The sequence below is a fragment of the Cherax quadricarinatus genome, chromosome 17 (genome assembly GCF_038502225.1).
Source record: "Cherax quadricarinatus isolate ZL_2023a chromosome 17, ASM3850222v1, whole genome shotgun sequence".
NCBI classification, from domain to species: domain Eukaryota; kingdom Metazoa; phylum Arthropoda; class Malacostraca; order Decapoda; family Parastacidae; genus Cherax; species Cherax quadricarinatus.
The window spans coordinates 50,907,454-50,923,412 of record NC_091308.1 but is presented as its reverse complement, the minus strand read 5'-3'; the positions used below and the strand labels follow the sequence as shown (position 1 = coordinate 50,923,412).

The following is a 15,959-nucleotide window of genomic DNA, read 5'->3' as shown; positions in this document are numbered from 1 at the left end:
CAAGAGTAAACAAATCATGCCATGCGTCCAGTACACGTAAATTGGTGAGTCTGATATTCTTGCACAAGTGTGCTGATATTATTTATACCATTTTTACAATGATGCAGTTGTATACACAACAGTAAATCTTCTATTTTTTGTAAGAATAAAAATTCAAAATGTAAAGCAGAAGTAATATAAGAGGGGCCTAGAGATGTGTGACTAATGAACAGATAAAAATGTTATTTTAGTGCCAGGAATGTCTGTCTTGTTTATTCTGGACCCTATTTTGAAATTGGCATCTTTTGAAATTTGTGTGAAATAGGCCAAATTGCCAATTTCTGACCACTTTATTGCATAGTTGAAATCAGTAAATGGGCAGTTTCTTGTACTCAGTCGACAGAACAAATGGAATCCTAGTGAAATAGCTATGATTTTAGTAGACTGAAACATTGGAATTGGCCGAAAATAGGGCTCAAAGTGGGCGAAATCGCCAATGCGTAAATATCATTGAGACTGCTAACTTCACAAGAGCATAATTTCTTACGTTTTCCATCAAATTTCATACTTTTGGTGTCATTATGATTGGAAAAAAAGATTATTATATAAGAAATAATTTTTATTTTGTTTTTTAAATTTTTCAACCCTGAAAGGGTTAATCGCTGAAGAAGGCACGTTCTCCCCTCTCTCACTGAATGAGTAACAAAGGCAGACTGAGTCACGAACGTATGAGCGGCCACGTCCCATGGGCAGGCGGATGTGTCTGGTACAGATAATTTCTGAGTGGATGTATGAAAATGGGGAAAATTTTCCCGAGAAAAGTGGTCAAAAATTTAATTGTATGATAACCGGACTGGACGAAAACCGGGGTTCCACTGTACTATTAAGAATTTTATGTTTATAGTCATTCGGGTGAAAATGGTGGTTGAGTTTGCAGTTCTTGAGATTTCAGACAGGGATTTCCAAATTTTAGACTCTTTTATGTACATTGAGCTTTTGAAGAGATTTAGCCAGACACGAGGAATGTCATAGAAATTTTTGTGTCTGGCATTATATCTATGGGTCCTGTTGCAGCTGTCAAGAAAGTGTTTTAGTTTGGGGTTAATATTAGAACTTGTGGTTCTGTAAATGTGCATTGCACAGTAGTAGGTGTGAATATTTTGTACAGTGAGTAAGTTTAGGTCTTTGAAGAGTGGGGGGGAGGAGGCTTAACTAGCACTGGATTCCATGATAATTATTACTCCATTCTTTTTGTTGGGTTATTATTGGCTTCAAGTGGGTTGCTGCTGCTGATCCCCAGGCACAAATAGCACAGGTATGGTAGGGATAGATGAACAAATAGTATAGTGTTAGTAGGGCTGATTGTGGTATGTAATAATGTATCTTTGAGAAGATTCCAATTGTTTGGGATACTTTTTTTGTTATGTGTTGGATATAAGTGTTGAATTTTAAGTTGCTGTCAAGGTGCAGACCCAGAAATTTGCCCTCATGATGTTTAGCAATAGAGTGTTGTTAATCATAATATTCAGTTGGGCATCACCTGTTCTGTTCCCAAACATAATGTAGACGCTTTTGTCAGTATTAAATGTAAGTTAATTGGCAGTCATCCAGATCAATATTTTTGCTAGCTCTGTGTTAACAGTAGTGTTGAGTGAGGCAAGATTAGGGTGGGAGATGACATAAGTCATGTCATCAGCAAAGAGAATAGGTTTAAGTTGTGATACATTTGGAAGATCATTGATGTATAAGAGGAAGAGCAGAGGGCCAAGGACACTTCCCTGTGGTGCTCCAGTATCCATTGGTCTTGATGATGAGGTTGTGTCCTTAATAGAGACGTATTGATGTCTGTGAGTAAATGCTAGACAGATCTATGCAGGTCATGCATAAAGTGATTCACACACAACCACAGGATATAGACTCAGTGATGAGTAGAAAGTTGCAGAAAGTGACTAACCTGCAGTAAGGCATCTGTGGTAGCTCCAATAAAGAAAACTAGAGGCCACAGAGATGGCAAGTTGGCCCCCCAGGATCTCCTCACTGCTTGTCTGGCTTCAAAATTCGGTATCGAAGATGATACAAGGATCAGTACTTGTACCTTGCTGCTGTTGTTGTTACATGACTTGGTGGCTTTAACTGGCTCCAGTGTCATGTGATGCAAGCTAAAGAAATAACAAATATGTACGAGTTAATGAGTGGTACTCGAGTGTTTTATTCTTACTGGGTATAATGCAATGTGACATTCTTCATGGTAGTACATTCCTAACTGTGTTTTACTGTTTCTGCTTTATGTTGAATCTTTTACACTATTTTAACAAGCCTCTTGCAGACATTCACAACTCAAATAAATCAGTGGCATTTCTCAAACACTCATTGAAGAATTGTTTTATCAAGTTACCTATCAAAAGAAATGAAGTATTGATGGTGAGGCTATACATAGGGAGATCAATTTACAAAACATAATTGGTGACTGTGAAACAGAAACCTGTAACTGTTTTGCATGATGGTAGGATTGCTGGTGCCTTTTTTCTGTCTCATAAACACGCTGGATAACAGGGATATCTTGCTACTTCTGCTTACACTTAGGTCACACTACACAAGCATGCACATGCATATATATATATATATATATATATATATATATATATATTATATATATATATTATATATATAGAAGAAAATTGTCAAAGTGGGAAGTCTGAATGTGCGTGGATGTTGTGCAAATGATAAGAAAGAGATGATTGTGGATGTTATGAATGAGAAGAAGCTGGATGTCCTGGCTTTAAGTGAAACAAAGCTGAAGGGGGTGGGAGAGTTTCAGTGGAGAGGAATAAATGGGATTAGGTCAGGGGTTTCAAATAGAGTTAGAGCTAAAGAAGGAGTAGCAATAATGTTGAAGGATGTGGTAGCAGACGACTTGCACAAGTGATGCCATATTAGAAATGATAATAATAATAATAACAATACTCACCGAGTCTCATTAAATGTCGTATATTACGGTAATATACACATTTTCATTAATCCATCCATGATATTTTTTTCAAAATTATATAATAAACACGATGCATAACATATAAATAAGATAAATACACCCCACAGTAGAATAAATAAACATAAATGTGAGATGTGGTAGCAGACGACTTGCACAAGTGACGCCATATTTGAAATGATAATAATAACAATACTCACCGAGTCTCATTAAATGTCGTATATTACGTTAATATACACATTTTCATTAATCCATCCATGATATTTTTTTTCAAAATTATATAATAAACACGATACATAACATAAAAAGATGATAAATACACCCCACAATAGAATAAATAAACATAAATATAAGATGTGGGAGCCACATAACTTGTACAAGTGATGGCAAGAATAACATTTTCTCTAATCTAACATAAGAGAAAATGTGTTACTGGGGGTAACTGTAGAAAATTATTCCTTTCGTATGTATGTAAGTAAGTTTATTCAGGTATACACAAATACAGTTACATAGATTATCATACATAACAACATACGTGTAGAGAACCTAGGATAACCCAAAAAAGTCAGTGGGACTTATTTCCATTGCCTTCACTCAGAGCTTCATTTCTTCTCAAAATGATGTTACATGAGAATGGGAGTGTTCTTCTTTATTAATTCTACCGTATCAATGTAAAGACAACCTGTACACAATGTAACTTGTACACAAACCAGACGTGTACACTTCGTTTGTTTACAAAACTTACGTTCGCCTGGTTTGTTTACATAACTCTGCGCCTGTCCCCTCTCATGTACTCATTCTTTCTCTCTCTCATTTATTCGTTTTATCTCATTTACTTACTCCTGACCCTACATTAAGACTACAAATATTTTAAGGTAAGTAATGAGTGAACTTTATATACATTTTATCGCTCTGGGATGCTTAAATATCATAGAATAGTATGTGTGGGTGGGGTGGCCTGGTAAGGTAGCCTGGCTATTACCATACATACCACACTTGATTTCTTACAATAAATACTACTTGTCTCACCCTAGATTAAGACTATAAATATTTTAAGGTAAGTAATGAGTGCACTATGTGTGTATTGTACTTTTTTATTGTTTTTTGATGCCTGGTTCTATTGCTAACTTAATATATGTTAGTGTAAACTTGTTATCTACTGTTTGTATGTATTTATAAGTGGAAAAAATGGGTGTTCCACTTTACAGCGGTTTCCGCTTTACGGCGGTAGCCTGGAACCTAACCTGCCGTATAAGTGGGGCCCTCCTGTGTGTATATATATATATATATATATATATATATATATATATATATATATATATATATATATATATATATATATATATATATATACACACATCTAGGGTTTTTCTTCTTTTTATTAATAGCTCTTGTTCTTGTTTTTTTTCTCTCTGTTGTCCATGGGGAAGTGGAAAAGAATCTTTCCTCCGTAAGCCATGCATGTCGTATGAGGCGACTAAAATGCCAAGAGCAATGGGCTAGTAACCCCTTCTCCTGTACACATTTACTACAAATCAGAAGAAGAAAAACTTTATAAAACTGGGATGCTTGAATGTGCGTGGATGTAGTGCAGATGATAAGAAAGAGATGATCGATGATGTTATGAATGAAAAGAAGTTGGATGTCCTGGCCCTAAGCGAAACAAAGCTGAAGGGGGTAGGCGAGTTTCAGTGGGGAGAAATAAATGGGATCAAGTCAGGAGTAGCTGAGAGAGTTAGAGCTAAGGAAGGGGTAGCAATAATGTTGAAAGACCAGTTATGGAAGGAGAAGAGGGAATATAAATGTGTAAATTCAAGGATTTTGTGGATTAAAATAAGGGTCGGATGTGAAAAGTGGGTCATAATAAACATGTATGCACCTAGAGAAGAGAGGAGTGTAGAGGAGAGAGAGAGAGAGATTTTGGGAGATGTTAAGTGATTGTATAGGAACCTTTGAACCAAGTGAGAGAGTAACTGGTAGGGGACCTAAATGCTAAAGTAGGAGAAACATTTAGAGAGGATGTGGATACAAGGAAAATACAAGCAGCAAGTAAGAGAGAGGTGAAGATGTATAAACTAAAAGAGGAGGCAGTTAGGGTAAGATATAAATAACTATTGGAGGATAGATGGGCTAGTGAGAGTATAGGCAATGGGGTTGAAGATGTATGGGGTAGGTTGAAGAATGTAATGTTAGAGTGTTCAGCAGAAGTTTGTGGTTACAGGAAAGTGGGTGCAGGAGGGGAGAAGAGTGATTGGTGGAATGATGAATGTAAGGGGAAAAAAGTTAGCATATGAGAGGTTTTTACAAAGTAGAAGTGATGCAAGGAGGGAAGAGTATATGGAGAGAAAAAGAGAGGTTAAGAGAATGGTGAAGCAATGTAAAAAGAGAGCAAATGAGAGAGTGGGTGAGATGTTATCAACAAATTTTGCTGAAAATAAGAAAAAGCTTTGGAGTGATATTAATAAGCTGAGGAAGCCTAGGGAACAATTTTGATTTCATATACGAGCAAATTCAGTTATGAGCAAGGTCACAGAACAAATTAAACTTGTAAGTCAAGGTACCACTGTACTTGTAGAAATAAAGATATTATATTTTATTATTATCATAGTGCAATTACAAGTATGTACAGCCTTTCCTCACTTAGCAGCGTACTCGTTTAACGACGCCTTAGACTTACAATGGGCTCTCTTACCAGTATGCATACTCAATATATATTAGAGCTGATTTCCTCTATTATGTTTATTATGATATACAGTACTCAACTGTATAAACATTTAAAAATATACCAGAAATGTTAAAAATGCTGCAAAGGTGATATTAAAACAATATCAAAGATGGTTGACACAAACTCACTACCATTATAGTATGCTCCTCACTTAGCAACGAATTTGTTTACCAACGTAGTCTCAGGAACGGAACTCCATCGTTAAGTGAGGAGAGGCTGTTTTAACATTTAGTTAATCAAGTAGTCATCAACATTTTCAGGAGTTTTTGAGTTGCTTCAAATTGGCTATATGATTTAGCATAGTGTTGATATAGTTAATTTTGGGAGATAAGATGATTTTTAAGTAGAGCCCTAAACTGATTTGTAGGCAGGGGACCTTTTGAAGGCTCAGGCAATGAATTCTAGGTCCTTGGGCCCTTTATGTGTGTATTGCATTTTTGCAAAGTATGAGATGGACACAAGGGATGTCAAAGAGTGTTTTGTGCCTTGTGTTGTGCCTATGTGTTCTGTTGTAGTTGTCAAGGAGAAGTTTGAAAGGAGGATTTATATTGGAGTATAATGTTCTGTATACAGTGGAACCTCGGTTTTCGTGATTAATCCACTGGAAAATATCTGGCGAACACCAAATCATACGAAAACTGAAGCAATACAGTGGTCCCCCACTTTTCGTAGTTCCCAGAATCGTAAATTTCGCCAATCATAGGGGTATTTTCGTATAAACATGGACTCGCTTTTCATAGGTTGACTCGCGAGTCATAGTTTGTCCGGGATGCGTACCCACGGCGTGAGCCGGGGCGGCAGCCAGTCTGGCATTGTTTACCAGTGAGCGAAGGTCCCCTCACGTGCTCCAGTGAAATATTTCATAATATTCCATTTATTTTAGTGCTTGCAAGTACTAAATAAGCTACCATGGCTCCAAAGAAAGCTCCTAGTGCCAAGCCTGTGGTAAAGAAGGTGAGAAATATGATTTAATTTAAGAAAACCATCATTAACAATATGAAAGTGGTACAAGTGTGGCCAAACTGTCCAGGATGCATAAGAAACCCTACACAACCTTATGTTCCATAGTGGCCAAGAAAAAGGAAATAAAGGATGCTGTTGTTGCAAAGGGAGTAACTATGCTGACAAAAATGAGATCACCAGTACTGGAAGAGGTTGAGAAGTTATTATTGGTGTGGATAAATGAGAAACAATTAGCAGGAGATACTCTTATGACTTCGATTATTTGTGAAAAGGCTAGGCAGTTGCATGAAGATTTGGTAAAGAAATTGCCTGCAAATAGTGGTGATGTGAGTGAATTTAAGGCCAGCAAAGGCTGGTTTGAGAGATTTAAGAACCGTACTGGCATACACAGTGTGGTAAGGCATGGTGAGGCTGCCAGTTCGGACCACAAGGCAGCTGAAAAATATGTGCATAAATTCCAGGAGTACATAGAATAGAGCTCTTCGCTTCATTACCGATACCAGGAGGAGAGACAGAGTTAAAATGGCAGATTTACACATACAACAAGATATTACTGCCATAAATGTACACCTTGACACCCTAAAAAAGAAACAACTCTATACAATGCAAGAACTATACATGCCAGATAGAGAACATCCTATACAAGTGGTAAATACCACGGATTATATCATCAATACTCCTCCTCACAGGACTCAAAGAATGACTCTCCCACAGAGGGTCCGTCGTTTTATACATAAAGATGATTCCCATCGACCCATGATATTGAGCAACCTCCCTGATGAAGAAGATTGGGTAACACCAGAACCCTTCTATGTATACTGAGAACATCATCGCCCCCAATTAGGGAGACATCTTATATAACAATCTAATGTAAAAATTATGCTATTTACTATTGCTGGACACCACCTGTAAGAAGCCATTGTCACATAATTCTATAAACTGGCCAGAAAATTATTGCCTTCATTGTCGCATACATATCCGTTGTGCAATCGCAAAAAAAAAAAAAAAAAGCAATTGCAACTTGTATAATTACTACCAATTCAGAGTCATGTACTTATATATCTGTTATATCTATGTGACTCTGATGGGTTAGTCTTATACCCCTTAAAGAATATCTTATAATTTCATGTACACTTTTTAAATTACACCAAAGTGGTTGGGCCACTTACCTTTTATATCCTACCTCTCTCCCCCCTCCCACCCTTTTTCAAAATTTCTATCCTTACCCATCCTTCTTCCTTACCCATCTCACCAAAGCTCTGGTCTGGACAAGAAACAAGATAGAGGCTGAAGGACTGAAACCTGAACAAGTGTTCAATTGTGATGAAACTGGCCTCTTTTGGAAGAAAATGCCAAAGAGGACCTTCATCACACAAGAGGAAAAGGCAATGCCAGGACACAAGCCTATGAAAGACAGGCTGACGCTAATGTTCTGTGCTAATGCTAGTGGGGATTTCAAAGTGAAGCCATTACTAGTGTACCATTCTGAAAATCCCAGAGTGTTCAGGAAAAACAATGTTATGAAGAGTAAATTGTGTGTGTTTTGGAAATCTAATAGTAAGGCATGGGTCAAGTGCGTGCTAGTAATGGACAATGCACCTGCTCATCCTCCAAACTTGGATGACCTAATTTTCGAGGAGTTTGGGTTCATCACAGTAAAGTTCTTGCTCCCGAATACCACTCCTCTCCTCCAACCCATGGACCAGCAGGTTTTTGCAAACTTTAAAAAACTCTACACAAAAGCAGTGTTTCACAGGTGCTTGACTGTGACCACAGACACTCACTTGACCCTAAGGGAATTTTGGAGAGAACACTTCAGCATCCTCCATTGCATAACCCTTATAGGTATGGCTTGGGAGGGGGTGACTACCAGGACTTTGAACTCTGCCTGGAGAAAATTGTGGCCAGATTGTGTCGACAAGAGGGATTTTGAAGGATTTGGGACTGACCCTAATGAGCCTATGTCTGTTGTAAAATCAATTGTGGCACTAGGGAGTTCCATGGGGTTGGATGTGAGTTTGGAGGATGTGGAAGAATTGGTGGAAGACCACAGTGAAGAGCTCACCACTGAGGAGCTGCAAGAGCTTCAGCAGGAAGAGCAACACATCGCAGCTCAGAATCTTGCTGCAGAGGAGGAGGAAGAGAGATGGAAGAAGGTGCCTTCTTCAGAAATTAAAGAGATTTTTACTATGTGGGGTAAGATGGAAAGCTTTATGGAGAAACATCACCCTAACAAGGTTGTTGCAAGCCAGGTTGGCAACATGTACAGTGACAAAGTCTTGGGCCATTTTAGGGAAGTGTTGAAGAGACGCCAGAAACAGAGCTCTCTCCACAGTTATTTTGTGAGACAGGACTCCAGTGACTCTCAAGGTGGTCCTAGTGGCATTAAGAAACATAGAAGAGAAGCAACCCCAGAAAAGCAAATGGTACCTGAGGTGTTGATGGAAGGGGATTCCCCTTCCAAAAAATAAACAATCCACTCTCTCCTCCTCCAGTCTACCATACACTAAGAAGAATCTCCAATAAAGGTAAGTGTTATGCTGTTAATGTTTCATTCGTCATTTCCCATTGTATTGTTTATGTACTACATGTATATTTCATGTAAAAAAATTTTTTGTTTTAATACTTCTGGGTGTCAGGAACGGATTAATTGTATTTACATTATTTCTTATGGGGAAAATTGATTCGTAAATCGTAAATTTCATTTATAGTAACGGCTCCAGGAACGGATTAATTACGAAAAACGAGGGACCACTGTATTTCCCATAAGAAATAATGTAAATCCAATTAATCCATTCCAGACACCCAAAAATATTAACAAAAAATATATTTTAGAGAATAACTATAGTTTTACATACAGAAAACAATAAGAAATAAATTTAAAATGACTAATGAAATGGATAAATGAACATTTAACATCACTTTTAACTTTATTGAAGACTCTTGTTGACATATGGAAGACGGCGAGGAAGGGAGAGGAAGGAGAGGTTATTGTTTGGAAGGGAAATCCCTGTCCATAAGGAATTCAGGTATCAAGGTCCTATCCGGGGTTACTTCCCTTCTTTGTCTTTTACTGGAACTAGGACCAGCTCGAGAGTCACTGGACGCATGTCGCACAAAAAATCTGTTCAGAGAGGTCTGTTTCTGGTGTCTCTTTAAGATTTGCCTAAAACGGGACAAGACATTGTCATTGAACATTTTGCAGACACGGCTTGCAATGCCTTTGCAACAAGAAACAAAGGCAGGCTGAGTCACAAACGCATGGGATGCTTTTTGTGGGCGCTCAATTCCAGGAAATGAGTAGCTGAGTCACGTGGGCAGGCGGACGAGTTTGGTACAGACCATTTTCAACTGTACAAAAACCAAGCAGATGTACAAAAACTGGGACAAAATTTTGACAAAAAAAGTCATTGAGAACCAAATCTTACGAAAACTAGGACATACAAAAACAGAGGTTTAACTGTACGTATATAGTAGGCACAATAATGTGCGTGAATATTTTGATAACAGTCTCAAATTTCAGACACACATACAGCAAATTTCCAAGAAAGTCTTCAAAACAGTAGGCATCCTTTCAAAGATACAGTACTATGTATCCCAATCAGTTCTTCTAGCTTTGTGCCACTCTCTCACTTACCCTTACCTCACCTATGGTATTTGTGCATGGGGCTCAACCACAGCAAATCACCTTAAGCCTTTAATAACCCAGGAAAAAGCTGCAGTGCAATTGATTACTAACTCCTGCATCAGACAACACACACCACCTTTTTCAAGTCTTAATTTGCTAAATATACAAAACATCCACACTTATTATTATGCCTGCTACATACACAGAACACTATACTCTAATGTAAACCCCCCTCTTGATAACTATAACAGAACACACAAACACAATATGAGACACAGATCACTCTTTGACATCCCTCGTGATCATCTCTCCCTATGCAAAAATGCTATGCACATAAAAGGCCCGAAGATCTGGAATTCATTGCCAGAACACACTAAAGGACCCCTGTCTGCAAATCAGTTTAAGGTCCTAATAAGAAATCACCTCATCACCTAAAATTAACCAGACAAACCGTACCTAATCACTACCAGTTTCTCAAAAGCTACTCATATTGTGCTGATGAATGCTCAACCACTTACTACTTCCAAATTAGCATGTCTATTTTTCTATTGTCTTAAATAGTAGTAGATTGTAATACAGTACATCATAATGTAAATTGTTCCATTGTAATACCAAATTTCATTGGTTTAAATAGTACTAAACTGTAATACATCATATTGTAAATTGTTTTAAATTGTTACATTGTAATACTGTAATCTTTATTAACTAATTCAATAGTGTAATAAATCTACTAGACCTATCAAAGCCATGTAGCATTATCTAATAGAATATACAGTTCTACTGTACTCACTGTAACTCATCTAATGACCATAAGAACTATGTATTATTGCCTTACTAATCTTAAGGTAATCTTCAAGTTTGCCCGAAATGCTCTGCATACAGAGGGGATTTTGGCATGTACACCCAACTATTATTTCCTCTGTACAACCATGTAATTTGTCAAAATAAACATCTTTATCTTTTATCTTTAAGCTTAAGCTCTTGAAGAGCGGTGGAGTGTGTAGCCTGACGTAGAAGTTGGTAATCAACTGCACCGTAGGTAGTATTAAGACTTTCACACGGTAACTGTTACTGTTACAGCTATATGATGATAGCCAGGATAATATATTAAGCTGTATGATGATAGCCAGGATAATATATTAAGACTGTAACACAGTAACTGTTTTAGCTGTATGATGATATATTATCCTGGCTATTAACCCCTTCAGGGTCCAAGGCCAAAATCTGAAGTGGTGCTCCACTGTCCAAGAAATTTTGAAAAAAACAAAAAAAAAATTTTTTTTCTTACAGAATTAAAGAGTATATTTTTGTGAAGGTAATAAGACAAAAAAACAAAAATTTCTGATCAGTACTTACCGAGATACAACAGCGGGAAGTTGACCCAAAATGACCGGGTGGCAGCAACATCAGTGACTTCCGCAAAATCTCATTTTTTTTATTTTACATTTTTTATACTTTTTTCTTTTCTTTTCTATTTTTTTTCTTTTTTTAATAACATTTGTGGCCTATGAGACCAGTATAATGTATATTGTATTAGTGTACACTCATTGTATTCAACACAATAACTGCACTAATTTGTTTATCATTATATTGCTTACAAAACTTGTTTACAAGTTTATTGTAAACAAAATGATGAAAATATTAGTGCGGTTATTGTGTTGAATACAACAGTACCATATGGTACAATGGTGCCATAGGGTGCAATGGTACCATATGGTACAATGGTGCCATATGATACAATGGTACCATAGGTACAATATGGCACAATGGCACATGATACAATGGTACCATATGATACAATGGTACCATATGATACAATGGTACCATATGGTACAATGGCACCATTTGGTACAATGGTACCATATGACACAATGGTACCATATGGTGTAATGGTACCATATGATGCAATGGTACCATATGGTACATTATACCATACAGTACAATGATACCATATCGTTCATTGTACCATATGGTACTGTTGTATTCAACACAATAAACACTAATATTTTCATTATTATTTTGTTTACAATAGTTGTTTACAACAAAAATATGCAAAAATGTTGTATATTAGTAATGTTCTATTATATATTTACAAGTGTACAGGAACTTGACGTGTTCCTTGAGGTGGATGACAAAGCACTTTGTCTAGGAAACTGCAGAGTCAATATTTAGCTTGTGTCGCCACTCACTCAGTCTTGGCTGGTGTCTCATGCCACCAACACCTACTGACCATATGGTACACAGTATCATATGTTACAGGGTACCATATGGTACATTGTACTATATGGTATAGGGTACCATGCAGTACAGGATAACATATGGTGCAGGGTAGCATATGGTACAGGGTACTATATGGTACAGGGTTACCATATGGCACAGGGTTACCATATGGCACAGGGTACCATATGACACAGGGTACCATATGGTACAGGGTACCATACAGTACAGGACACCATATGGTACAGATACAGGGATAACTATGGAAATAAGTCACTGACTTTTTTGGGTTATCCTAAGATTTTATACGTATGCTGCTATGTATGATAATCTACGTAATTGTATTTCTGTACACCTGAATAAACTTACTCAAGTGCATGTGGCATCATAAGTAAGTTTATTTAGTTATACACAAATAAAGTTACACAGAATATCATACTTAGCAGCATATGTTTGGAGAACCTAGGATAACCCAAAAAAGTCAGACTTATTTCCATTAGGGTCCCTGTACCCTGTACCATATGGTATAATGTACCATATGATACCATTGTACCATATGATACCATTGTATGACATGGCACCATTGTACCATATGGCACAATGGTACCATATGGTTCAAAACCATAGAATTCGTCTTCAGCTCCACTTCCATCAATCTTAGAACTGTAAGTTGTGAAGAGGAGAGTCAGAATTCGCCCGGAGAGTGAGTGGGGAGTGAGAACTTCCTTGCCGCCAGGCACTATGAACAAAGCTACTTTGCTGGCGTTCCCACAATGTCATGCGGGCGTCCAGATTTTTTCTATGGTGTGCACACTGACCACCCAGACCCATTCTCTCAGATGTAGGCCTACCAGCCTTCTCGTGCTAAATTTGACGCTGCTAGAATTTTGGCATAGATCTACGGTTTGGACCCTGAACGTAAAGCCATAGATCTATGGGACAGACCCTGAAAGGGTTAGGATTGTCGTCTGCCATACAGTAACTGTTACAGCTGTACGATGATAGCCAGGATAATATATTAAGACTGTCTGTCTAATAGTAACTGTTACAGCTGTACAATGATAGCCAGAATAATATATTAAGACTGTCTGTATAATAGTAACTGTTACAGCTGTACAGTGATAGTTGAAATAAGAGGAATTTTTCAAACCATGTGTATCAAGCCAGAGGTGATAGTAGTAGCAGTAGTATTGTACTTTGTAGAGGATAACTGTACTATATAATAAGAGATACTGAAGCAACTGCCCTCTGATATAACTTGTACCTGGGAGATACTGAAGCAACTGCCCTCTGATATAACTTGTACCTGGGAGATACTGAAGCAACTGCCCTCTGATATAACTTGTACCTGGGAGATACTGAAGCAACTGCCCTCTGATATAACTTGTACCTGGGAGATACTGAAGCAACTGCCCTCTGATATAACATGTACCTGGGAGATACTGAAGCAACTGTCCTCTGATATAACATGTACCTGGGAGATACTGAAGCAACTGCCCTCTGATATAACATGTACCTGGGAGATACTGAAGCAACTGTCCTCTGATATAACATGTACCTGGGAGATACTGAAGCAACTGCCCTCTGATATAACTTGTACCTGGGAGATACTGAAGCAACTGCCCTCTGATATAACTTGTACCTGGGAGATACTGAAGCAACTGTCCTCAGATATAACATGTACCTGGGAGATACTGAAGCAACTGTCCTCAGATATAACATGTACCTGGGAGATACTGAAGCAACTGTCCTCAGATATAACATGTACCTGGGAGATACTGAAGCAACTGTCCTCAGATATAACATGTACCTGGGAGATACTGAAGCAACTGTCCTCTGATATAACATGTACCTGGGAGATACTGAAGCAACTGTCCTCAGATATAACATGTACCTGGGAGATACTGAAGCAACTGCCCTCTGATATAACTTGTACCTGGGAGATACTGAAGCAACTGTCCTCTGATATAACATGTACCTGGGAGATACTGAAGCAACTGCCCTCTGATATAACTTGTACCTGGGAGATACTGAAGCAACTGTCCTCTGATATAACATGTACCTGGGAGATACTGAAGCAACTGCCCTCTGATATAACATGTACCTGGGAGATACTGAAGCAACTGTCCTCAGATATAACATGTACCTGGGAGATACTGAAGCAACTGTCCTCAGATAAACATACTGTTATTCATTTTGTGCTTGTGTATATAAAGTTTGTTGAACAACTATAAATGTAAATCTTCCATGGAGACTTTTAATTTTGAGGGAAATTGTCGAGAGGGACACACCTGAAGAGAGCAGTAGCTGAGGAGGAAATGTAAGCTTAATTTTTGTGTGATAGTGGAAAAAATTGCTAAGAAGTAACAACTGCTGCTCTCAGATATTCAAGATGGTGAACATGGTTTCTTAGTGTCGTGTAAGTCTCACGCACCTAGTAATGCATGACAATACTCGTCTTCAAGCTTGCCAAGCCAGAGTGTAAAATACCCATGATATTTAAACAAGCATTCTAGTACAGGTTGAAATACACATGCCATCCTCTGAAGCAACTGTTGGAATTTGGACTGTTTGTGAATTTTCAGTCATTTCCTCTTTTACAACCAATTTTATGTTTAACTTTGGTTAGTTTAGTGTTGTATGCCGCTCAGTATCAACCAAATATAAGACATCACAATACAGCTAAATGAAATTTGTAATGCATGCAAAAAAATTGCTGACCAAACAGTGATCAACTGTCTTCGGTTGTTTTCCACCTAACTAACATTACATTTATTGGTTGCCAGGTATGTTATAATGGGGTAATTTTATTACTAGGCAACAATCTAACCTCACCAAACCTAACCTGACATGACATAAAGAACATAAATCAAGAAATTTAATAAAGACCATATGTGGGGAAATCCACATAGAATTAGTAAGGACGAGTTGAAACACACCTGACAGATGACACTATGGTAAAAACCATTCACACCAAGACTGGGGCTTTGTGTTGCCAAGATGACTAGTGGTGGTGGTGAGGGAGAAGTCAACTTCTTGTGCAACAATTGCATTCCTGACATACAACAATGGTTGTACTCTATTTATAGTATAAATGTGTTATTAATAATACAGTACATGTATTTATCTAGAATGTACTCTATATTATTTTACCTGTTTATGTAAGCTGTTGTATTCATCAGATGTATTGGTGTGGGAGGCCTAGGGATATAAGTAGGCCAGAGTACTTTTAGCACATATATTATTATAGCTACAGCTAGGATCCCCAGCCAGACTCCCTGATTACCTCGACGCCAGCGACACATTACTTGCATATCCACTCAACCTCGTTCTTGCTCCTGCTGTTGCTGTTACTGTCACTGCTGTTGTTACTGTTGCTGCCGAATAAATATTGTTATAACACTCACATGATCATATCTAAATACTACATTTTCAACTGGTTAACTCAAAAAAAAAAAAAT

General features: G+C 37.7%; 2 protein-coding genes across 6 annotated transcripts in view; one reads left to right on the top strand and one right to left on the bottom strand.

The window, feature by feature from the left end:
- Positions 1 to 15,959, top strand: part of Unc50 (Unc50 RNA binding protein) — a 254,965-nt gene that overhangs the window by 104,748 nt on the left and 134,258 nt on the right. The gene's annotated exons all lie outside the window — the stretch shown is intronic.
- LOC128686496 (beta-1,3-galactosyltransferase 1) overlaps positions 1 to 15,959 on the bottom strand; it is a 48,759-nt gene that overhangs the window by 14,847 nt on the left and 17,953 nt on the right. Inside the window, exons 2-3 of one of the 3 annotated variants that reach the window (XM_053773459.2) lie at positions 15,652 to 15,869; positions 1,934 to 2,138 (exon numbers count right to left, since the gene is read on the bottom strand). In XM_053773459.2, the coding sequence (XP_053629434.1) occupies positions 1,934 to 2,138; positions 15,652 to 15,812 (366 nt within the window). In that variant the 5' untranslated portion in view covers positions 15,813 to 15,869. Of the gene's footprint in view, positions 1 to 1,933; positions 2,139 to 15,651; positions 15,876 to 15,959 lie in introns of all 3 variants that reach the window. The other 2 variants (XM_053773458.2, XM_053773460.2) reach the window with 2 other exon arrangements.